Here is a 25059-nt window from a genome sequence, read left to right as displayed (position 1 = left end):
AAAAGCCGGAAGTGGCGCTGTGGCTCAAGTGGTAGAGCGCTAGCCTTGAGCTGAAGAGCTGAGGGACAGCGCCCAGGCCCAGAGTTCAGGCCCCACGACTGACAAAAAAAAAAAAAACTCCAGGTAAAGCACCCCTTTTCAGATGTCTAAGCCAAATGTGTATTACATTCGATCATGCTGCCTCTTCAAGTAGGTGACATTGACACAAAGTAGAACTTAGAAGCAGGATATGAACTGTCCATAGAACTAAAATTTGTTACAAAAATGCTAAAAGATTCTTCCTATCTTTTCTGAGAATCATAGTTATATAATAACCCATCTCTTGATTGTTTTGAGGTAGGTGTGTGTGTGTGTGTGTGTGTGTGTGTGTGTGTGTGTGAGAGAGAGAGAGAGAGAGAGAGAGAACACAGCTAACATGATGGATATAGAAATATAAAACAGTATTTACTTGTGTTAGAAACTGAATTAAGGAAGCAAGAGAAGACAAACTAGAAATAATCAGCAAAGTCCAGATCCTGAAGTTAGGACATGAATCAGTTTATACATCTGCTGTCACTGATTGCCACTCATAAACACACACAGATTGGCAAAATCCTTGAAAAGTTACTGCTTTACTCTAAACCCTCAATAATTCTCTGTCTTTTCCAGAAGTCATGTCTGAAACATTGTTTCTGTCTGTTAGTCTTTGATACAAACATTGCACTAATACTTCTTTCTTCCTTTCCCAGAGGAAGAAGAAGAGCAGGTGCCTACTGATGGGGGTACATCAGCTGAAGCCATGCAGGTTCCCTTGGAGGAAGATGACGAACTGGAAGAGGAGGAAATCATTAATGATGAGAACTTCTTGGGCAAGAGGCCACTGGACAGTCCTGAAGCTGAAGAAATGCCGGCCATGAAGCGACCACGACTGTTAAGCACTAAAGGGGACACACTAGATGTAGTATTATTGGAAGCTCGAGAGCCTCTCAGCTCAATAAATACACAAAAGATCCCACCAATGCTTTCCCCAGTCCACGTGCAAGACAGTACAGACCTAGCACCTCCTTCACCAGAGCCACCAATGTTAGCTCCAGTGGCAAAATCCCAAATACCAACTGCAAAACCATTAGAAACAAAGACATTCCCACCTAAAGCAAAGACTAAAACGACTTCTCCAGGACAGAAAAGTAAATCACCTAAAACCACCCCTTCACCAGCAATGGTCGGAAGTCCTATTCGGTCACCAAGACCTGTTTCCAAAGAAAAAAAATCACCTGGACGTTCTAAGAGCCCCAAAAGCCCCAAGAGCCCCAAGATTACCACTCATATTCCCCAACCACCTGTCAGACCTGACACACCAAATAGGACTCCTTCAGCTCCAGTAAGTGAAAAACTTAGTAAAGAAATCATCCAGGTAAAACAAACACCACCTCCCCCCGACACTGGGAAACTGAATAATGACACTCAGCCAAGAAAGGCTTTGGTAACAGATAAAACTATCGATGACTCTATAGATGCCGTGATTGCCCGAGCCTGTGCTGAACGCGAGCCAGATCCTTTTGAATTTTCTTCTGGATCTGAATCTGAAGGAGACATTTTTATGAGCCCTAAGAGAATTTCAGGTTCAGAGTGTACCACTCCCAAAGCATCCACTTCCTCAAACAATTTCACTAAGGCAGGATCCACTCCTCTGCCTCTTTCAGGTGGAACTTCTAGTTCTGATAACTCATGGACGATGGATGCCTCCATCGATGAGGTTGTACGCAAGGCAAAACTGGGAACACCTTCCAATATGCCTCCTGGCTTTCCTTACATCTCCTCTCCTTCAGTTTCTCCTCCCACTCCTGAACCTCTCCACAAAGTGTATGAAGACAAAACCAAGACACCCTCATCAGTGGAAGTAAAAAAGAAGCTGAAGAAAGAGCTGAAGACTAAATTGAAAAAGAAGGAAAAGCAGAGAGATAAAGAGAGGGAAAAAGATAGAAGCAAAGAAAAAAGTAAAGACAAGGATAAGGTGAAAGAGAAGGAGAAAGAGAAAGAAGCTGGCAAGGAAACAAAGTACCCATGGAAGGAGTTCCTTAAAGATGAAGATTCGGATCCCTATAAGTTTAAAATAAAAGAATTTGAAGATGTTGATCCAAAAGTGAGATTGAAAGATGGAATTGTGCGGAAGGAGAAAGAAAAGCATAAAGACAAGAAGAAAGATAGAGAAAAGGGCAAACGAGATAAGGAGAAGAGAGAAAAAGAAAAAGCAAAGGATAAAGGGAGAGAAGATAAGACAAAGGCTCCACCCACACCACTGGTATTGCCCCCGAAAGAGATGGTACTACCCCTATTCAGCCCTGCTACAGTGAGGGGCCCCTCCATGCTGCCTGCCCTGTCGCCAATGCTCCCAGAAAAACTGTTTGAGGAGAAGGAGAAACCTAAGGAGAAAGAAAGGAAAAAAGACAAAAAGGAGAAGAAGAAAAAGAAAGAGAAAGAGAAGGAAAAGGAGAAGAAAGAAAAGGAAAGGGAGAAAGAGAAAAGAGAGAGAGAGAGGAGAGAAAAAGAAAAGGAGAAACACAAGCATGAAAAAGTAAGCAGTTTATCATTTTCGGGACTATCTGAACAAAGTCCTAGTGAAAAATGCAGGTAAACAAAGCCAGCAATTATATCTGTATTTTAGATGTAAATCACCCAGAACTGGGGAGATATTTGTAATGAGGTTACAAAGTTTAATTTTAATTCTGATACCCATAAAGTTGTTCAGACCCACTGGATGGCCAAAGTCCATTGACTAATATTTTTATTCAGTATCAAGTCTACTTCATAATATTTTATATAGACGGTTAGATAAGTGAGAAAGACAGCAGCCATGTCTTTAAGATTATGGAGAACATCCCTTCCCTATGAGGTTAGTGAGACCAGCGGAGGGACTGCTAGTTCACAGGTTTTCCTTTAAGGACTTTTGGTATTTCGTTAACTTGTGTCTGTCTGTAGTACTTTCCATTAATATCACCTATTCCTTTCACTTTCACTTTAACAAATTAGAACTTACTGCTGAATATCTCAACTGAAAATTTAAGCTGATCCAGCAATGTGGTTGATAGAAAGTAATTCCACAGAGCAGAAATGTTTTATCATGTCAGAAAATCCGGTTTTTACAGAGTTCATCCAGAGAACAGTTAGATTATTTCCAGAGAAACTAGGTAGATGCTGCACTTTGTAGGATCTAAAGCCATGATCCTGCAGGCAAAACAGGTCGCCTCCAAGGTCTTGAAGTTATTATAGTAATCGAGTGGCCAATTGACCCATTGCCTTTAAACCTCTAAACAAAAGTAGCTTGGTATTAATAAAAGTCTGTCTATCTTTGACCTATAGCAAATAGATTGCTGCTAATTTTGCAATGGCTTTTGGAGCAATAGTAGGATTTGAATTCAGCTTTATACTTCCTAGACAGGAGTTCTACCACTTGATCCATACCCCCAGTTGTTCCTACACCATAGTCATCCTATGATAGGCATATGTCATTTTACCCAGCTTATTGGTTGAGATGGAGGCTCACAAACTTTATCTACTTGGACTGGACTCAAACCATGATCCTCCTAATAGCAGCCTCCCAATTAGCTACATTTATAGGCATGAGCCACTGCTCCTACTGCTCCCAGCTATAATATTTTAAACTTCAAACTTACTTAGAAATATGAGTTTGGCCGACAACAATAAGGACAGCTGTCACATTTTTCTGCCTAACTTTATTCTTTGTCTCCCTTGGCTAGTTTTAAATGCAAAGAAGTTAAGCCAGAGCTAGGTGCTGGTGGTTCACACCTCTAATCCTAGCTACACAGGAGACTAAGATCTCAGGATCTCAGTTCAAAGCCAACCCACAGACAGGAAAGTCTATAAGACTCTTACTTCCAATTAGCCACCAGAAAACTATAAGTGGATCTGTGGCTCAGAGTGGTAGAGTGCTACCAAAATAGTTCAGGGACAGTGCCCTGGCCCATAACTGACAAGAAGAAAAATAAATGAATAAATAAAGGCACATGGCTCACACCTGGGGCTCTAGCTCCTCAGGAGATGGAAATTGGAAGGACTGTAATTTACAAGCTAGCCCAGGCATGCAGAGAGACCCTAGTCTCAACCAGTAAAAAGCTAGTTATGGTGGTACATACTTGTTATCCCGGCTATACTGGAGGTATAACTGAACTGACAAGTTATGGGCACTGAAACCCAACTCTTAGTTGTATTTCTGAAACCATTTTATCATAATTTTTTATGGTATTTATCTGGTTTTAAAGCACTTCCACACAGATCTAGCATGTGTTTCTAATATTTATGAATAAGGAGTTGGACCTGAGAATTGTCCGAAATCAAGGTCAAGAAACCAGTCACGGGGCTGGGAAGGTGGCTCAGTGGTAGAGCGCTTGCCTTGCATGCATGAGGTCCTGGGTTCGATTCCTCAACACCACATAAGCAGGAAAAAAAAAAAGCCAGAAGTGGCACTGTGGCTCAAGTGGTAGAGTGCTAGACTTGAGCTGAAAAGCTGAGGGACAGCACCCAGGCCCAGAATTCAGGCCCCACGACTGGACCCCCCCCCAAAAAAAAAAGAAACCAGTCACTTATAGTTCACCTGTTGAAGTGTTTGTTAGAGACATTGTCTGTCAGCAATTAGTTACTATCCATCTTGTTCCTAATAACTTGGCAACTGGTCCCTTAACAAACCAAATGTGCCGTTATTGCTTTCATCACCATCTTACCTTTGCAAAGGCACCGGCATCATTTCAACAGTGGTTGTGAATGTGAGAGAAGCACATCAGATTAGGTTCATAATAGCAGTCCATGTTTTCCACAGCAGCCTCCTGACATCAAAACAGAAAAGTCCTTCGTATTATCTGGAGGAGGCAAAAGCTCCATTAACAGTAGCCCAGATTTCACCTGACAAAAGGAATACAAGCCTTTGCATCTGTTTTAATAGGCTGTGGATCAGAGAAATGACAAAAGATAGCTGTTTATCCAAGTCAGCTATCTTACAAGTCCCACTAATTATACCTCAATTCAGATCCTGACTTTTGAGAAATCGGGTACATTGCTTACATGAGGATTAAGTGAGTTACATATAAGTAAGATGTGCAAGTACTGTGTCCAGCACAATAGTAAATGGTGGTAGTGGAACTAACCTATAAAATTGTAGAGAGCTAGAGTTTGGTATTTCCTTAGACTCTTAGGCAACAGGTGAATCAACTGTGACTCTAAAGAAATTGTTTCTACTTTCCTTTAACGTGTAGTCCTTATACCAATAGGTAGGGAAAAAAATAAGTGTTACCACAGAAATACTATACAAACATGATGACTTTTTTTTCAACAAGTATAAAGTAGAGGAGGTAATTGAAAGTATCAAGTGTCAAGCAGAGGAGGTAATTGAAAGCATACCTCAAATGGAGTCACACATGATCTATGAATTTTTTTTTAATGAATTCATAGAAGAAGGGAAAAATTTAAACCCTCTCTACCTCTATAAAAATTTTGCCGGATATGTCCACATTTATCAATTCCGACACTAATACAGATATCATAGGTAAACAGCAGTTTGCTTGGTGAGCAGAAGGACCTTTGAGCTGTAGATTGGTTTCAGCAGAAGATCTAGAACATGATTTGTTTTTTTTTAAGCTTCTTTAATATATAGGTGTTTTGTCTTTTAAAGTAGATCATGATCATGGTACTAGTAAAAATAACAATATAGTAATAGCTAATTAACATTGAGCAACTACTGTGGACTGAATACCAGGCTGAGTCCTTACTATAACCTTCTAGGGTAGATATAGAAATGATTATCACTCAAGATGAAAAGCAGGAAGTGGTGCTGTGGCTCAAGCGGTAGAGCGCTCACCTTGAGCTGAAGAGCGCAATTTATGTAGGCAAGTTTTTACTTCCTTTTTTTGAGCAGTAATATGAATTAGTTGAGCTTGAGAATCTACTTAGTCACTTATTTAAAATGGAACCAAACTAACTTGTTAAGAAAAATGACTAAAATCAATTATGGTGACCATATAGAAACAGTCTAATCGCTTAATCAGTAACCAACCTAATAGTATATTACAGGGTAGTTTAAAATTTCTATTAAAAGGTTTATTTCTGTACAACTCAGTGTTTGTAATGCACTACTTAAGTCCTTTTAAACCATGAGTCTTTGGTGTTTAAATGAATGGAGGAACAGGATTATTTTAACCAAAATTTATTGTTGATATTTTAAGTTTTTTCTTGAGGAAGGATCATTGTGGGGGAAAAAGTAAACATCTTGTTACTTATGTCAGTGGATTAGACAGTTGTGCCTATAATCTTTTACTTCCTTTGTGTGTATATGTGGTGTTAGGGATCAAATTCAGGCTCTCTCACTTGCTGGACAAGCAAAATACCACTATGTTGTCCCCCCAACTCTACCTATAATCTTACAAAATCTACTTTTTGTATTTTGAACACATACTTATTTGGATTTGATCTAGATGGCACTGGACAATGTGCCCAAAATGATGATATCATCATGCATAAGTAAATAGGCAAAAGTCGGGCCCACAGTCAGCATGCAGCATGAACTCCAGCAATCACACTGTCCTGGTGCAAATTCCAGCTTAACCACTACTTCATTATCATAGCCCTCTCTTAATCCATCAGACCTCTGTCCACTTTCCTGTGTTTCAGACTCATTCATAGTAGAAGACAACATCCTTATAATTTACCCTTGTTTATAAACAATAGTTTTATTCTTTCTCTCATATGTATGTTAGTGAAAATGTCTTTGTTCTGCCTTCTCATAGAAAACACTGAGATGACTAGTCTATATCATAAAAGATGATTGACAATTTAAAATTTTCTTACATAAAACCAATGATGCTAATAAGCAACCTGTGAATAATGACAAGATGTATATAGTTGAAAGCCCATAGACTTTATAAAGGATTCTCAAAATTGTACCATTCTGATAGCTGAATTGTTTCATTTGCATTAACATTGCCTATTGAATGAACTAACCTGGATAGGAAATAATAATTAGGAACTATCATTTACTGACTACATTCAAAGCCAGACATGGCCAAAGCTCCATTATTTACTCCTCCAAACAGCTATGTGGGTTTGGTGTTGCTGTCCTATTTTGCACAGAAAGGTTGAGTGACTGCCACAGCAGTGAGAGTAGCCAGTGGCTTGGCCAGGTCCTGTGACTGAAGTCAGGGTTCTGTGTCGTCTCTCACAGCCTTCTCAGGCCAGACACTATCACTGTGGCATGTCCACATAACAAGACACTAGCAAGCTGGGAAAGAAGAGTTAACATACAGGAATAAGGAGAGAGCCATCAAAACTTGATAAAATGTCAAGTCCTGGAAGGAACCTTGGAGAGCTCCCACTCTGTGTTGAAGAACAGAAAAGAGATGCCCTTAAAGCTCTGCTGACTTCAGTCATCTGAACAATTAAAGCCTTATCCCCAAATCATCTTTCATTGAATTTAAACAGTTTATTCTTCAGTAGCCTCACTGGTTTGTCCCTTTAACAAAAGGACAAACAGTAGGCTCATTTCTAGTCTTCTCTCCTCACCCCTCCTAATTAGTAAAATTAAGGAGTTTCCAGTAATAACACAGTAAAGTAGGGAGAAATAGTCTCAAATATTCTTAGTTTTGCCAAGAGGAAACCAGTTGCTTAATGTTTAGGTTGAGTATGCTTGAATTTGTAGAAGTTTGCCAGACCCCACCTCCCAGCCTTGTTCTGAATACGTTCTGAGCACTTGCTGAAGGCTTGAGTTTGTCTCTCTGTCCATGCTGTCCATTCTATACTTAACTACACATTTTCTGATTATTTTCAATAGCTATGCAGAGTTTTATTACACAGTTTCTAAAAGGAAATAATGGAAAGACTTTCATTGCTAAGAAAGACAACAAAAAGTCATGGTTTAGCATCCATAAAAGTACTTCATCAGTAGTGTTTATGGGATTTTCTGACATGTCAGCATAGATGGGAATCTGAGCCAGTGTTTTCTGGCCTTGCTACTGGACCTAGCTAGTACATGTATATGGTAGTTTTTTTTTTTTAATGAAAGGAGTTTAACATTAAAAAAAATAAAAAGTTGGACAGATTATATTGACAAAGCTGCCCATTACCTTTGTAGAAAGTCCCTGTCAAAAGATAAACTTTAAAGCCGGAATGCATGAAAGAGTTCCAAGATAGAATTTAAATTTAAACTGATTCCTTATAGATAAGCTTTTTAAAAATCCACCTCTTTGCTTCAAGTCAGGATTTTTAAAATAAATTTCTCCTTTAAATCTCTTGAGCGATTTTCATTTTTTGCAAGGCCGCACTGCTGGTGTCCTGGAAAAATGGAGAGTTAGAGCTTTATCAGTTGGTGCCCTGAGGTATGTGGCAAAGAAGCTAAATCCTTGAAGATTAGCAAAAAAAATGCAGCACATGGCAATAAGGGGCTTATATGACTACTAGTATTAGTTCAGGTGAAAGAAGTATTGCTTATACATAAAACTGGACAAATCCACTGACAATGTATTTTTAGTTAGCTACAAAGGAGTCTTATATTGCTGGACTTTACCTCTTTGGTGAATTGGGAAGCTTAGTAATCCACTGTAAATGCTCTTCTGCTCGCCCCAATTCTCAGCATTACTCCAAAGTGCAGTTCTTTTATTTTAACCCTTACAGGCTCATGCTGTCCCCAGATTTGGGCTCTGTGCCATTAAAAGGTGGCATTAGTCATATTGTGTAAATAATTGAAGTCATTGTTATTCACTTTGTCTTGAGAAGGGCATGTAAAAAATTACTTATAATTGTAGGAAGTATATTTTTATTTTGATAAACATTCAGATAAACAAAAAACTAGGAAGAAATCTTTAGACATACTTTCTATAGCTATAATATTAATGCTCTTGATAATGTTTTGCTTTTTCAAAATCTCTCAGTAATCTATTTCTCCACTTCCATGAACAGTTTCAAAATAAATCTGATTTAATGTCTTTAAGGGTAAAATTAAAGTATTGTGATGTTTGTAGGTGGGGTTACCATTTGTCCTCATTTGCCTAGGACAGTCCCAGTTTACATCTGCTTTATGGTTTTATTAATAGTTCCCTCTTTCCCCACCGGAAGTATCTCTGCTTAAATGATACATAGACACTATAATTACAGATAAAACTTTGAACTGAGTTAGCAGAATCATTCATTAATTGAACCAGTTGATTATATCATTTAACTTTTTAATGGTCGGACTTAAGTAGACCATGTCTTGATCAAGTTGCCTTGCCAAACCATCTAAGAAGCAGAAAAACCCAGCTAGTTTAGTTGGCTGGAAGTGATGCCAAAATTAATCCCAATTTTCATAGCCTTCCAGGAAAAAAAGAATTATTTTTCTGAAGAAAAAAAAAAGCCAAACATTTACAACTAACTTTAACCATGTTATGAATGTATATTACTTATCTTAAGAGATCTTTGCAAGGGAAATAAATAGTTCCAAGCAGGATATCAACATTATAAGAAAAGGGACCCAAAATGCATCAGAGAGTCAATGAGCTATATGGGAGAACAGGAGATGAGTTTGGTGTCAGCAGGTCTAGATTTAGGCCATTCATTGTCTGCCCAGTTTGTAACTCTGGGCAAACCACTAATTCTTCATGAGTTCTTTATTATGTAGAAATAATAAACCTGCTGCACCTGTCATAGAGAGTTGTGAAAATCAAGTCGATTAATGTATATGGAACAATTTTTTTAATACTATGCAAGTGTAGGTTACAATTGCCATGTAAGAGTAACCAGACACAAAATATAAAGTACAATAGAAAAGCAGAATTTTTTAAATAAAGGAAATAGCCTTATTTTTAAAGTAAAACTTGAAGAAAAAAAAGGGCTACATGTTTTTCATAAAAGTACTGTGAACAAGAAGTTCTTGTGTGTTGTTATATTGTAGGGTGTCTATAGATAACAGTAATTTACCATACCCTTCAAAGTGCTAGTAGAATGGAATCTGAAAGCTTTCACTAGAAAGAAATTATGTTTTGAGGTCTGTTTAACTTGATATAAATATTATACAATAGATGTACATCTCAAAACTATGTGATACTCCATTAATGTATCCATTTTTGTGTTTTTATATATCAGTTTTAAAAGAAATATCACTCATATTACCTCATTATCTATGAGAATGCTTACCTAAAATTTTTAGAATTAAAGAAGCAAGGGAGGCTGAGCACTGAGCAAGGATGGCTCACTTCTATAAGTGTAGCTACTCAGGAGGCTGAGATGGGAGAATCAGAGTTCCAAGCCAGCCAAGGCCGAAAAGCTTTGAGTCTCTTACCGCCAATTGACAAGAAAAAAGGCAGAGGTAGAGATGTGAGTCAAATGGTAGAGTCCTAACCTTCAGTGGAAAGAGCCAAGCAAGAGCTTGAGATCCTGACTTCAAGTCTAGAAGTTTAGAAATTTGTTTTTTGTTTGTTTGTTTCCAGTCAAAAACATTATAATCAGCCTGACACTGGTGGCTTGTATCTGAAATCCTAGCTACTCAGAAGGCTGAGATCTGAGGATTGCGATTCAAAGCCAGCCTGCATAAGAAAGTCAATGGGACTTTTTATCTCCAGTTTCCATGAGACTCTCTATCTCCAGTTGACCACCAAAAAGCCAGAAGTGGAACTATGGCTCAAGCGTTAGACTGATAGCTTTGTGCAAAAAAAGCCTCAGGGACAGTGCCCTGAACAGACACCAAAAAAAGAAAGAAAAGAAAAAGAAAAAAATACTATTATCAATCCCAGTTATGCTGTTTGTATAATCATAAAATGGAAAAGAAAACAAAATGGAAAGGAAAGGAAACAATGATTGCTGCATATATGACCTGTAAAACAACCCTGTATGTGTACCCTATATGTTTCTTAAAAATCTAAATGAGAACATCTGGGAAATGATCAGGCACAGTACCTGGAAAGTTGCAGGTGGCTTGTAAGTCTAGTTATATTGTATGTCCTCCCACAGGAAACTAAAAGGTAAGAAAAGTATGGAAGTCTTCACAGGTCACAAAATACAAACTGGACTATTGGTTTTCAGATTTAGATATGGAATTCTTTGTTCAAAAGCAAAAATTCTGAAAGTAGTCACAAAAATCTAGCTCATGACGCACTTGTGTTACCTTCGTCTGATGAGCTTTGACCCTACAAGTTCTTGAGAAAAATCAGTTTTATAGTATCTGGATAGCTGGACTGAGAGAAAGACATCAGCCAATAGTGACACAATTTAAGAAGTGGTTGTGAGAATGTATATAAATTTAAGATTCAGTTCATATAATGTGTGCCTAGCCATGTACAAGGTTCTGGGTTCAGTTCCAAGTACTATATGAGGGAGGAAAAAGATTAAGTGTTATGAGACGAAATATATACAGGATACGTACTTGAAAATGTTCAGTAGGCAAGATTATATTTTGATCTTAGTGTTTTGGACTAACAGTGTTTATCTTGAATGGGAAATTGGAAGACATGACATAGAGAAAATATTAAAATCTATGGAAATGAATGAGATCAAAGGAAAATAACAACCCCCCCCCCCCAAAAAAAAAGAACAGTGGTAAAAGCACAGGACTAAATTAGGTCAGACAAAAGTAGAAGTCTTTTTGAAGAGACAGAAAGAGCTGGTGAAACCCACAGTGAACCAACACAGAGACATTAAGAAATAATTAGCATCTACAAAGAGTAGTCTTTAGTGGCATGTTGAAGCAGAGAATAGATTGGGGTGGTTTAAGGAATGAATAAGAAATGAAGAAATAGGCACAGTAAAGTGAATAGACAGAAAATAAAGACTGAAAAGTGTGAGAGATTGTTAGTGAAGATTGTTAGAGAGATTGTTAGTGAAGAGAATGGGCTGGGAAGGTAACTCAGTGGTAGAGTGCTTGTTTTGCATGCATGAGGCCCTGGGTTCGATTCCTCAGCATCACATAAGCAGAAAAAGCCAGAAGTGGCACTGTGGCTCAAGTGTTAGAGCACTAGCCTTGAGCTGAAGAGCTGAGGGACAGCGCCCAGGCCCAGAATTCACACCCCACTACCAAGGGGAAAAAAAGATTGAAGAGAAGATAATATTTTAAATAAAGTTTAAAAACTAGATAAAAATAATTAATAAACCACCTAAAATGAATAGAAAGATTAAAATACTGTAAATTATTAAGAAAAATGATTCTTAAAGCTAGCAGATGTGGACTCTAGTTATCCTTGTATAGTTATAGCGTGTATATTTGTAGGGAGGTGAAATAAAGAAAATCATCTGCTTCATAGCCTCAGAATCTTCACCTTTTGAACTTTAAGCAAAAAGGGGAAAGGAATTAGATAAAGAGGGTCTTTAAAGAGAAAAAGATTTGTAATTATTATTTTATGTCCACGTTCTTACATGTTACTGTGACAGACACTGGAATATAGCAACAGATCAAACATAGTGTCTGCTCTTATCTGTGTGAACTCTAAATGGACAGATAGTATGGAGACACAGATGAACTTGGAATTGGGTTTTAAGATTCTTTGGTATTATTCAGTGCTCTAGAGGATGATGTTAGGTTGCTCCTGGAAGAATAAAGATTAATCCAGAAGGGGGAAAAATTAAGGGTACATTAAAGATGAGTTGTTAATTCAACATATATTATGGAGTATACCCTACATTCTGCTACTGTTCAAGAGAATAATCACAGCAGATTCCAATGAGATGATGGACTAAAATAAAAATAAGCAAATAAAAAATAAACCTACAGGAAGAAGCAGTTAATACATATGAGAACATAGTAGATTTGATCCATGGTCAAATAGCTACATGATATATATCTTATTAGATATTAAGTAGTATTTCATTTATCCATTCCCTCTTAGAGCCAAAGCACTCTTCCATTATTATTTAATTCTTGAGCTTGAAATACGTAAGTTAGTGGTTTGCAGCCAGCTGTCTGTAACTAGCAGTAGACTACCGTATGGAATATTGCAAGACCTAAACACCAGCAGTGCTTGTGACAGTCCTGTACCACGAAGAAGTAGCCCACCAAAAGCACCAATCAAATCTACACTGAAAAGCTCTGACATAAACAATAATTTTGTACTACAGAATTTTTGTTGATCCAAAATGTTGATTCTCAGAGTGCTGGTGGCTTACACCCTGTAATCCTACCTAATCAAGAGGCTGAGAGGGGCTGGGAAGATAGTTCAGTGATAGAGTGCTTGTGCCGCATGCATGAGGCCCTGGGTTTGATTCCTCAGCACCACATAAGCAGAAAAAAAGCCAGAAGTGGTGCTGTGACTCAAGTGGTAGGGCACTAGCATTGAGATGAAGCGTTGAGGGGGAGTACCCAGGCCCAGAGTTCAGCCCCCCTGACCAACAGAAAAAAAAAAAAAAAAAGCTTGAGACCTGAGTTTGAAGCCAGCCCAGGCAGAAAATTCCATGAGACTCATCTCTAATCACAGAAAAGGCTGGAAGTGATGTTGTGGTAAGCACCCAAGCCTAGAGTTTAAGCCCCAGGACCCACAAAAAAAAAGTATTAATTATACTGTTAATGTCTTCAAACCAAAAAGTGTAAAGAGAACCTATAATATCATACTTAATTTTATAGTTTCTTTGTGATAGCTCAAACATTTGTGAATTCTTCATCTTTTTCCAGCAGTCATTGTCTTTATCATAAATTCTGTCTAGGAAGTATATAGTGGGTTGTTATTTTTGTTGTTATTATTTTTTACAAATCATCTTAGCCAAAACTAGAATACTACAATGCTATAATTATACTTGGCATTCCAGGTTTTTTACACAGTAAAGTAATCTTATTATGAGTTTAACATTTGTCAAGTCCCATGAATAGTTGCACTCTTATAGGAAAGCTATCATTACAGATTTTTTCTATTTACCTAACTGATATTCTAATAACATAATCTAAACCTGAGAAATTAATCCAAACTAATAAAACAAAAATAACTACCATATTTACCTGATGTGATTCAAATCCATGGAATTTTTCATGATGTCAAGTAGCCTTTACTTGCCAAACCTGGGTTGTTTTATGTCTAGTATTTTAGACATACATGTCACCTACAAACTTGTATGAGAAGTAGAAGGTGCCATTTTTTAAGGAGGAAAAAAATTAACTGTAATGTATTTAACTTCCACAGATAAAAGTAGAACCAGTGGTTCCAGCCCCAAGTCCAGTCATCCCCAGATTGACTCTGCGAGTTGGTGCTGGCCAAGACAAGATGTAAGTACAAATGTGGATCAGTGAGACAAGGAAAACTTAACCTTCTTTTCCCTGTCCTGTTTGAGTCCTGTAAAACTTCCAGTGTGAACACATAGGGTCAGGCCTTGTTTTGAGAAGTCTTTGTTCTCAGGTTTTTATTGGTTTCTTCCTCTCAGTAATGCTTTTTTTTCTGTACTTAAAAACTAACCTGTGACATTGTTTCTGCCCAGTGTTTAATGTCTTGGTTATGAGAGAAATAAGTAACTATATTAGATGAACTAACTGCCATAGTTCATCCACCTAGACATTATGTTATACCTTCTCAAATACAAATTGTCTTTCAGTGTCACAGAATAAAGAGTCAGCTAGTACATGTTTTATTCTATTTCTATAAAACAAGATATTGCCACAGACTTAGTGAAGCCATGGGTAATAGTAACATTGGAGAACTTACCTTCTACTCGTTTTGTTGTTGTTGTTTATTTTTAAAAAAAACTAGAAATATAAATCCCATGTCCGTCTCAATTTCCACAGAAATACTTTATCAGCCTATTCTTTAAGGTAAATTAGTTGTTTTTTTTCTTTATTTTTGGAGAACTATTAAGGTCTTTATTGTTCTTCAGTGATCCTAATAAAGTATACATATATTGACTACTTTTGTAAATCTTATTAAAAACAATTATCCTAGTAAGATTACTGTGGGTCATTTAAATGAAATTCACAAAATGAAAGTACACGTTTATTTACCTTAGTTTTTCCTGGCAAGTCTGAAAGTGGAGTCCTTTATATTGCAAGCAACCAAAATTACGCAGAAAATGGACTTATATGGCATTCCATTTCCATTCTCATTGAGTCATAAAAGTGGGAGTAAGATCCATGAATTTGTTAAAGAACAGAACATTTGCTTTGTTTTCTTGTGGTTGGTTTCCTCTCTAGTTTGTGTGTTTTTATGGAACTGCTTCTGTCCACCCAAATGTAGTGCAGTGACAAAGGCCAACATGGTAATGAGAAGGTAGCTGAGAGTTGACATGGCTTCCAGAAGAATGCACACTCCTATAAAGACTTAAAGGAGAAAATCCAGATGCCTCACATTTTTCTCACTCCATTCTATGGAAAATTTCCCATTGTTTTTGGTTGTTCTCATATAGAGATCTAGACAGTAGGGATGGCACTACCAGCATACTTAGAAAATATTAGCAAAACAAAAAAAGAAAAATATTAGCAAAATATTTAAATTGACATCAAGTGCTGTTGGCTCACTCCTGTAATCCTAGCTGCTCAGAAGGCTGAGATCTGAGGGCTGTAGTTCAAAGCCAGCCTGGCAAGAAAGTCCTTGAGATGTTGATCTCCAATTAACTACTCAGAAAAGGCCAGAAGTAGTGCCGTTGCTCAAGTAGTAGAGCGGCTAGCCTTGAGGAAAAGACGCTCAATGATAGCACCCAGTCCCTGAGTTCAAGTCCCAGGACTGGCGCGTATGTGCACGTGCGCACGCGCACACACACACACACACAAATTTATTTAGATTCGGCACTTTTTAAACCAGATACTTGTTCTTACTCTCTATCAATCTGACAGAAGTTTGAATAAATGTTCTCATGTCTCAACCAGTAGAGCATAAAGACCAACCAAAGTAAAGTGATACCATCTCCTTGGAAATTCTGTCTACTCTCATCTCTGTAAGGAGAAGATGCTCTTATTCATCATTTACAACCTATTACTAGTTCCTACTTCCTCAGTAGTTTATCAATACTTAATCTTAACTTCTCACATAGAAGTTTGACTTGCTCAGTCCCTTTAGAGTAATAAGGTTGAAATAGGAAGTTATGTTCATTCTCTTAGCCTTTAAGCAGCTTTGCATTATTCTGTCAACTATTTTTCTCCTTTTCATATATCATTCATACACCTAAGATATTGGAAGTTGTGAGAAACAGATCCTATTACTCTGGAACAAAATGCCTACTTTGAAAGAAATTGTAATAACCGGAGATTCCAGACAGATTGCCCTTGGAAGTACATTACATAAATGTAGATGTCAGCTATCTAGGTAAATAACTCACATGATAGCATTCAGAATAATAACATGAAGGATAATTGTTTAACAAAGGCAGATGCAAGAAAAATCCTTACAATGATCAAAGAAATTATTTAAGTGAAGTAACACTACATTTCAAACTAAAACAAGAGAGAGTGTAAGAGAAAGAATTCCCAAGTCAAATTGTTAGAATATTATGTAGAAAATAACCTATTCAGTAATGTACTCTTTTGAGAGGGAACTAAATCAGGTTCACTGCAGCCTTTGAAAACCCTCCCCCCCACCACTGCTTGTTTTTGTGTGACCTATAAACTAAAAGTGGATTTTGCATTTTTAAATGGTAAGTTAAAGGAATATTTCTGACATAAAATTATGTGACTTTTGAATTTCTCTGATATTTGATGATTGTAGAATAAGGAAACATGGCCAATTCCATGAATGTAATAGTGGAAAAGTGGTAAAGATTCATATAAATGTACCTTTAGTTACTGTTTGTACACACTTGGGGGTGAACTAATATTCTTTTAAAGTGAAATTAATGAGCAGACTGGGATTCAAAATTGAGGGGATTGAATTAGTCCAGGGGGCAGGGATGAGTGTTTATTGCTGAAGGATAGGCAGAAAATAGAGTCCTTTGAAATTATGGGAAAAAAGAAAAAGGTTTACAAGGTTCAAATTATACCCTCTTGTTGGAAGATCTTTAAGACAATATTTGGTTTCTAGGTCTTAAATAAAGAAGCTATGTCTTCTACCCTTCATTCAGAAAGGACTTTGAGGTTAGTTTCCTCTGTTTCCTATTAATGTTCCTTGAAGCAAGACAGAGGTAACTTGTTTTTCCCTCAATTTCACATTCCTGGAACTGTTTTCTAAAGAGATCTGTGGTGCGGACAGTACCTTTCCTTGCCTTAAAATTCAAGATGTCTTTCCAAAGATCTCAAGTTCCTTTAATATGTCTTCTAGTTATGGATATCTAGAGTGCCTGTAGTCCATTTTGAAGATAAAATGAAATCCTATCCCTGAAATTATAATCTCAATACCTGTAAAATAGGAGTGTGGAAACAACATATTTAAGCTTCTTGCTGAAATATTTGTTTAGCCAGTCAATCTGGCCAAGGAAGAAATACCAAGGAAGAAAGTAGGCTTCAGTTTGCCCAGGAGCATTGCCCACAGCCCTGTTGGTCAGGGTCCTGGAGTCCCAAGGACCCTATGGCAGAGTACAGTGAGTGGAATGTGTATAGTGCTGAGTTCCTTTATTTTGAGCAAGTGTAGGAAGAATTGGCTAACAGCTAGCATTCATTGTTTTATTCCTTTTCACAAAGAAAATAAATGGAATAAAGTGGTAGAATGTCTTAGGACTAGAGTCTGATAAGAGAATTGTCAAGGAAGATACGGCAGAATCTGACTACAGAATTGCCAAGTTCAAATTTATGACTACAAAGAGCAAAATTTTGCTGAAGGAGTTTTATATACAAAGACAGTTTTACATATTGGCAAAGTATTAAGAAAAATATAATGTAGGGCTGGGAAGATGGCTTAGTGGTAGAGTGCTTGCCTTGCATGCATGAGGCCCTGGGTTCGATTCCTCAGCACCACAGAAGCAGAAAAAGCCGAAGTGGCACTGTGGTTGAAGTGGTAGTGCCCTAGCCTTGAGCTGAAGAGCTGAGGGACAGCGCCCAGTCGCAGAGTTCAGGCCCCATGACTGACAAAAAAAAAAGAAAAGAAAAAGAAAGAAAGAGAGAGAGAAAGAAAGAAAGAGAAAGAGAAAGAAAAGAGAGAGAAAGAGAAAGAAGATGTAAATTTGCAAAACAGAAAAAAACTTTTAGGGGAAATACTGATGATCATTCTTCCTTTCACAAGTGTCTCCTCTAATACTTCCCTCTCTTTCTCTGTCTACTTTCCCATGCTGCCAATAAATGGAGAGCTCTTCGGCCCAGATATGTAACTCATGCTTGGTGGTGGGGAAACACTGTATTGGGGGAAATTGAACCACTCTCCATGCTCTCAGGACCTTCCTTCCTGTGTTCCCTAAGCTTACCCTGGAAGGGTAGCTAATAGAAGCCCTCTCAACTTCCCAAGGTGGTTGGCTATATTGGTTGACCATGAATACCTAATAGTATATCTGACCAGGTGATGCATCAATTATTAATGATGCCTGTCAGAGAACAAGACTGCTCTCAATAATGTCAAAATTCCCTCTAGTATAAGTTCACAGCAGATCTTCTTTTTTCTTTTTTTTGTCAGTCATGGGCCTTGAACTCTGGTCCTGAGCGCTGTCCCTCAGCTCTTCAGCTCAAGGCTAGCGTTCTACCACTTGAGCTACAGCGCCACTTCCCACAGCAGATCTTCTATTCAGCAGATTTCACTCTTTGTTCAGTGTACTCAGGTTAGGTTGTGTTAGTTTTTAGGGACTGCTTTTCTGCAGACAGTGATGTTTTCTTTTTTTGCTAACATTTTTATTTCCAATGGCAACTGTATTGGCTCCCCAAATTCAGGAAAGTCTCATTGTTCAGTTCTCCATGGCCGCAATACTTGATGTCTTCAGCATTTTTGCTGTTGATCACAGGTTTTCCTTATGCCTTGTGGAGGGCCTTTAAATAAAATTTCTAAATTATTTCAATCTATATTCTGTGAAAAACAGTGCTAAAGCTTTGTTTAGAAATCCTGAAATATATAAGAGGTTTAATGTTTTGAAATAAAACATAGATACTTTGCCCCTGTGTGATCTGAACATTTTGACAATAGAAATGGAGAATAATTAAGGGCAATTACATCATTTACAGGTCTTTCAAAGAAAATTAGCATTTAATATTTTAAAAGGTAGCCATATTTGCCGGGCGCTGGTGGCTCACACCTGTAATCCTAGCTACTCAGGAGGCTGAGATCTGAGGATCGTAGTTCAAAGCCAGCCTGGGCACGAAAGTCCATGAGACTCTTATCTCCAGTAAACCACTCAGAATACTGGAAGTGGCTCTGTGGCTCAAGTGGTAGAGTGCTTGCCTTGAGCTGTAGAGCTGAGGGACAGCACTCAAGCCCAGAGTTCAAGCCCCATGACCGACCAAAAAAAAAGGTAGCCAGATTTAACCAAAAGACATTTAACAGTGAAAATACATAGTAGCATTTTAGTGATAAGTGTTAGTGATACGTTCTTAGAGACAAACTAGTAAATGGTTCTTATCTCATTTTCTGCATTTTCCTTTTTATCCTTGAAATCATTTTATTTCTAGTCCAAATTTATTTAGGGTAATTTCATGTTTTGACATACAATATATTAAGAAATAGAAATAAAAAAGTAAGGAAATAATCAAATGTTTGTGTATCAAATATGATTTTAACTTCCTAGCTATGAGGTTAAAAAATAAAGTGTGTTTTGTGGGGGAGGGCTGGGGACCAAATCCAGGGCCCTGTGCATGCTAAATATACATTGTACCGCTTTGCTAGATCCCTAGCCCAACAGAGTATTTGAGATTGTTGCTGCTGCTGTTGTTGTTCTGTTTATTTTAGAGACAAACTTGTTATTTAGTCCATACTGGCCTCAAACTTATGAGCCTTCTAGTTTAACTTCTTCAATGCTTAAGATACATGCACCATCATGCCTGGATTAAAGTGCTTTCTTCAAAAAAATTGTTTTAACTTGTTATTATTAGCATATTGTTATTTTTTTGTTTTTATTTGGGCTCACTCTTCTTCCTTTCTTGCTTGCTTTCTAAGATAGAGTCTCACCATATTGCTGAGGCTGGCTTTGATGTCACTGTGTAACCTAGACTGGCCTCAATTCATGATCCTTCTGTTTCTACCTCTCTAATGCTGGGATTACAGATATGTGCTCTCTTGACATATATTAATACTACAAAATAATGGCTGGGAATGTGGCTTAGCTTAGCATGCATTATCATGACATACAATATACTAGGAAACCATGGGACCTATGTTTCTTTGGGTCTGGTTTACTTTACTTAACATGATTTTCTTCCAAGTCTTTCCATTTCCTTACAAATGGGGCATTGTCATTCTTTCTGATGGAAGCATAGACTTCTATTGTGTGTGTGTGTACCACATTTTCTTGATCTATTCATCTACTGAGGAGCATACAGGTTGGTTCTGTATCATAGCTATGGTAAATAATGCTGTGATAAACATAGTTGTGCTGGTAGCTTTAGTATAGCCTTGTTTGTAGTCATTTAGGTAAATGACCAAAAGTGGGGTTTCTTGGTCATAGGGAGCTCTATGTTTATTCTTTTGAGGTGCCTCCATACTGCTTTCCAGAGTGGTTAAACAATTTCACACTCCCACCAACAGTGCAGTAGAATTCCCTTTGGCCACATCCCCTTCAGCATATGTTGTTATTAGATTTCTTGATTATAACCATTCTAACTAGGGTGAGGTGGAATCTCAATGTTGTTTTGATTTGTATTTCTTTTTATATTTTTATTTTTAAAGAAAATAATTGCAGGAATAATGGCCAAAAAGAAGCTTTAAGACTGACTGCATTCTAGTTATGTAAATAACATTTAAATATTTTAATGACTATATTTGAATTTTAAAATAACTGATTTTTTAATGCTACTTGTCAAAGATACCAATATTTGTAAAATAATTCCCTAGCTGCTGAACTTCTGGAAGAGAAATTGTGGGTTATATACATTAGTTTTGTCTTCTTATATATAGTCTCATTAATTCAGCAGTTCCAAGCCCATACATGACAGTGATAAATCTGAACCCTCTCTGAGAGGAAACATTTTCTTTTCCTTTTTTGGTACATTTTTTATTGTAAAAATGCTGTACAGAGTTACAGTTACAGGAGCAAGGTAATGAGTACATTTCCTATTGAGTATTGTTGCCTCCTCCTTTGTTTTCCCCCTACCATCCCTTCCCTCCCACCTCCACAACTAACAACTAACCCCCACCCTCCCCTACCCCCACCCCGAAACATTTTCTTACTCATATCATCAGCCATTTTCTGAATTTTCAGACAAGGGGTTCTTGACTTCTTTATACTACTTTCTCAATTTTACTGACCTAGAATTATGATGAAGTCCAGATTTAATTTTTTCCCCTGTCACTTTGTAGTTTGTTCCTGAACACCAAAGATGCAGTGTGTTCAAGAGAAAAACTGGTATACTGTCAGAAAAACCAGCTTTAGGTTTTGGGAAATGCTTTTACAACACAGTAAAACAAGTGGAAAGATTATAATCAAAGCATTTCCATCTTACTTGTAAACAATTACAGCACTTCTTACATGGATGCCACATTAAAAGACTTGGGAAAATTTACTGGATTCTATTCTAATGCAATTAGAGCTAATTTTGTTCTTTAAATGAATAAAAGGTCAGCTAGTAAATCTAGCTTATCTTGAGTCCAGACTTCAATAAATTGTTTTATTTAATTTGTTGTAAAAGATCTTATCCTTAATGGGTCTAGGTCTTATTAGTTCACTTAGGTTTTAAAATATTTATGACCACCTTTTTAGATATGATTTGAATGATGGTTGGAAAGTTTCACTCTGCAGTGTTATCAAGGCCCAAGATCACTAATTGAGTGAATATAGGAAGGTACTTAAGATTTGTTATCTGGAAAAAGCTGATGTAAACCTCTAGAATTTAAATGTTCTTTAACCTGTGACAGGCAGAGATAATTTAGCTGTATCTTGGTAACCTTTTGGATACTATCTGATGATTATAATTTCTCCTAAAGACCAAACTACTCACACTTCTGGTGTTTAAAAACAATATGTACCTACTGATTTAAACACACACACACACACACACACACACACACACACACACACACACACACACACACACACACACACACACACACACACACACACACACACACACACACACACACACACACACACACACACACACACACACACACACACACACACACACACACACACACACACACACACACACACACACACCCCGGATAATTCTTTGCATTCTGTTTTTCCTGTCACTTTTTAGGGGTCTATAGTAGATTCAGAAACTTACATGAACTTACATGAAGATTTTGGATGCACAGAGTAACATTTCTTCACTGCTCCATGCCCACCTTTGTAGCTCAATATATAGATATTCAGTGTACTGTTGGACTGCCATGATTTAGAGTCTGGCAATATTTTCTTGTCACCGTGGGCCAAGGCTCAGGAAAGTCTCCAGGCTGTAGGGAAGAGTATGACATCAGCTCTTCTTGTTTTCCATGTCTGCTCTCTGCTGTGCCTCCTTCATGTCTGCCTCTCTTGCCTTCTGGGGAGCTGCCCCTCTTCTCTCCTCTGAGTCTTCCTCCTCTTCCTTTTTTGCACATTTCCCTTTAGCTTAACCTCATCTTCACCAAGCTTCCTCTACATAAAGAAAAGGCTCAAACTTCCTGTTCTCCTTCTCATTTATCAAAACTTACAGTCTTTAGGTGCAGCTTCTCCAATCTTAAATCCTAAACCAAATGCATTCTGGTTTCTGCCAGAAGCTTTTTAGTAACTTCTCACTAAGATCATTAATGTCCACTTCCCAGATCTAGAGAACATGGCTACCACAGTATAATCCTTTATGCTGTAGTGGGCCGTGTTTCCCCTGGTCTATACTTATTTGAGTCTATGTTCTAATAAATCTCTTCTTTGTTTTTCTTTCATGGACTCCTTTTTTTTGATCCTTCTTCCTTTTTAGTCCTAGCCCATTTACTCTGTTCTTTGTCCCAAAAATATGTCCTTATTCAGCTCATATTTCTCTCCAAGATTTATGCTAGTCCTCTTATTAGTGTTGACTCTGAACATTGATTTTAAGTATATACTCCTCTTCCTCGAAGTGTGATTTGTATTCTTTAGTGCCTTTTCCTCAAAATCTGGTATAAAAGCAATGGGGTGGGAGTGAAGGTGCAAAAGGCACCAATGGTGTATACCTATAATCTTAGCTCCTCAGGAGACTGAGATCTGAGGATCACTGTTCAAAGCCAGCTTGGGCAGGAAAGTCCAAGAAATCAAAAAGCCAGAAGGAGAGCTGTGGCTCAAGTGGTACAGTGCTAACCTTGAGCAAAGAAACTCTGGGACAGCACCAGGCCCTGAGTTCAAGCCCCAGCACCTGAAAAAAAAAAAAAAAAACAAGACAATTGGGATTTTTTTATTTAAAAAAAAATTTTGAGCAAGTACTATTAGATATGAAAGTACAAGTCTTTTTTTCCCTCATCACAAAAATAATACATAGTCACTATTTTAAAACATTAAGCTGGGCACTGGTGACTCATGCCTATAATCCTAACTACTCAGGAGGATGAGATCTGAGGGTTGTGGTTCAATGCCAGCCCTAGCAGGAAAGTCTGTGAGACTCTTTATCTCCACTTAACCACCAGAAAACCAGAAGCGGTGTTGTGGCTCAAAGTGATAGAACAAAAAAGCTCAGGGATGGCACCCAGGCCCTAAGTTCAAGCCCCATTACCTCCTCAAAAAAAAAATTAACTGTTAGGACCAGATACAGTGGTTCATGCCTGTAATTCTGGCTATTCCAGAGTCAGCTATCAGGAGGATTCAATTTGAGGCAAGACTGGGGAAAAAGTTAATGAAATCCCATGTCAGCAATAAGCCAGAGGCTGGGAATGTGACTTAGTGGTGGAGTGCTTACCTAGCATGCATGAAGCCCTGGGTTTGATTCCTCAGCACCACATGCACAGGAAAGGCCAGAAGTGGTGCTGTGGCTCAGGTGGTAGAGTGTTAGCCTTGAGCAAAAGCTCAGGGACAGTGTCCAGGTTCTGAGTTCAAGCCCCAGGAATAATAACAAAAAGGCAGGTTTGGCTATGTGTATATGTGTGCGGCCGTGTGTGTGTGTGTGTGTGTGTGTGTGTGTGTGTGTGTGTGTGTGTGCGCGCGCGTGCACGCGCACCTGCACATATGAGCATGTTTCCCTTTAGTGATACTAGTGTTTGAATTCAGGGCCTTGCTTTTGCAGGTAATCTACCACTTGAGCCATACCTCCAAACTCATGATAGATACTAAATTAAAACTTGTTATCTTACTATAGAGGTATATACAGAAGCTGGCATCCTAGTTTCTAGTGACTATTAGTATAGCAATAGTATTTCCTATGTAGGAGTTGTCATGTCTAGCATTTGTTTTATAATATCTGTATTTGCTTTAAAAAAACTCTTGACTCCAGATTTGGTAATATTAGCTGTGAATAAATGAGACAATATGGGGCTGAGAAGGTGACTCAGTGGTAGAGTGCTTGCCTTGCATGCATGAGGCCCTGGGTTTGATTCCTCAGCACCATATAAACAGAAAAAGCTGGAAGTGCCACTGTGGCTCAAGTGGTAGAGCACTAGCCTTGAACTGAAGGGCTGAGAGACAGTGCCCAGGCTCTACGACTAAATAAAAATAAATAAGACAGTAACTGGTATGGGCCCATGAGCCAAAGTCTGAAAAATAGTACTTCTACCATATATGTAGGAACTATGTCTATGAACTGTCTGTGATACAATATGTTTATCGGATTGTAGTTTGTAATATGTATTTCATCTTAAGTATACAGTAAAGTTTATTATAATTAAAATGCCTTTAAAATTCCTTTTTTGATCTAATGAGAAATATTAATCTATGACTTGTGAATTCTGCTAAAACATAGAGGAGCACAGAGATTAGTGCTATCATTTGTTTTGAACTAGGATGAACCAAATGAGTAGATCACAACTGTAAGTGGTAAACAGCCATATTATTTTTCTCCCCCTCTTATTAAAATATAGAATATCTTGCTTCTTTTTCATTGTACTACCTATTAGGCTTATAATAAATACAAGGTAAAAATCCACATTTACTTTATAAATTTAGGCCACTCAAAGAATGTTAATCCAGTAAACTTTGCTTCTGTTGCTT

The 25059-nt window shown here is 37.7% G+C and overlaps 1 protein-coding gene across 1 annotated transcript in view; it reads left to right on the top strand.

Annotated features, from left to right (window-relative positions):
- Positions 1–25059, top strand: part of Taf3 (TATA-box binding protein associated factor 3) — a 146496-nt gene that overhangs the window by 104885 nt on the left and 16552 nt on the right. The window contains exons 3-4 of the mRNA XM_042686167.1: positions 729–2554; positions 14112–14194. Coding sequence (XP_042542101.1) covers positions 729–2554; positions 14112–14194 — 1909 coding nt within the window. The remainder of the gene's footprint in view (positions 1–728; positions 2555–14111; positions 14195–25059) is intronic.

The sequence above is a fragment of the Dipodomys spectabilis genome, unplaced genomic scaffold (genome assembly GCF_019054845.1).
Source record: "Dipodomys spectabilis isolate Male_0828 unplaced genomic scaffold, ASM1905484v1 ptg000096l, whole genome shotgun sequence".
Lineage (NCBI taxonomy): Eukaryota > Metazoa > Chordata > Mammalia > Rodentia > Heteromyidae > Dipodomys > Dipodomys spectabilis.
This window is presented reverse-complemented; position numbering and strand designations above follow the sequence as displayed.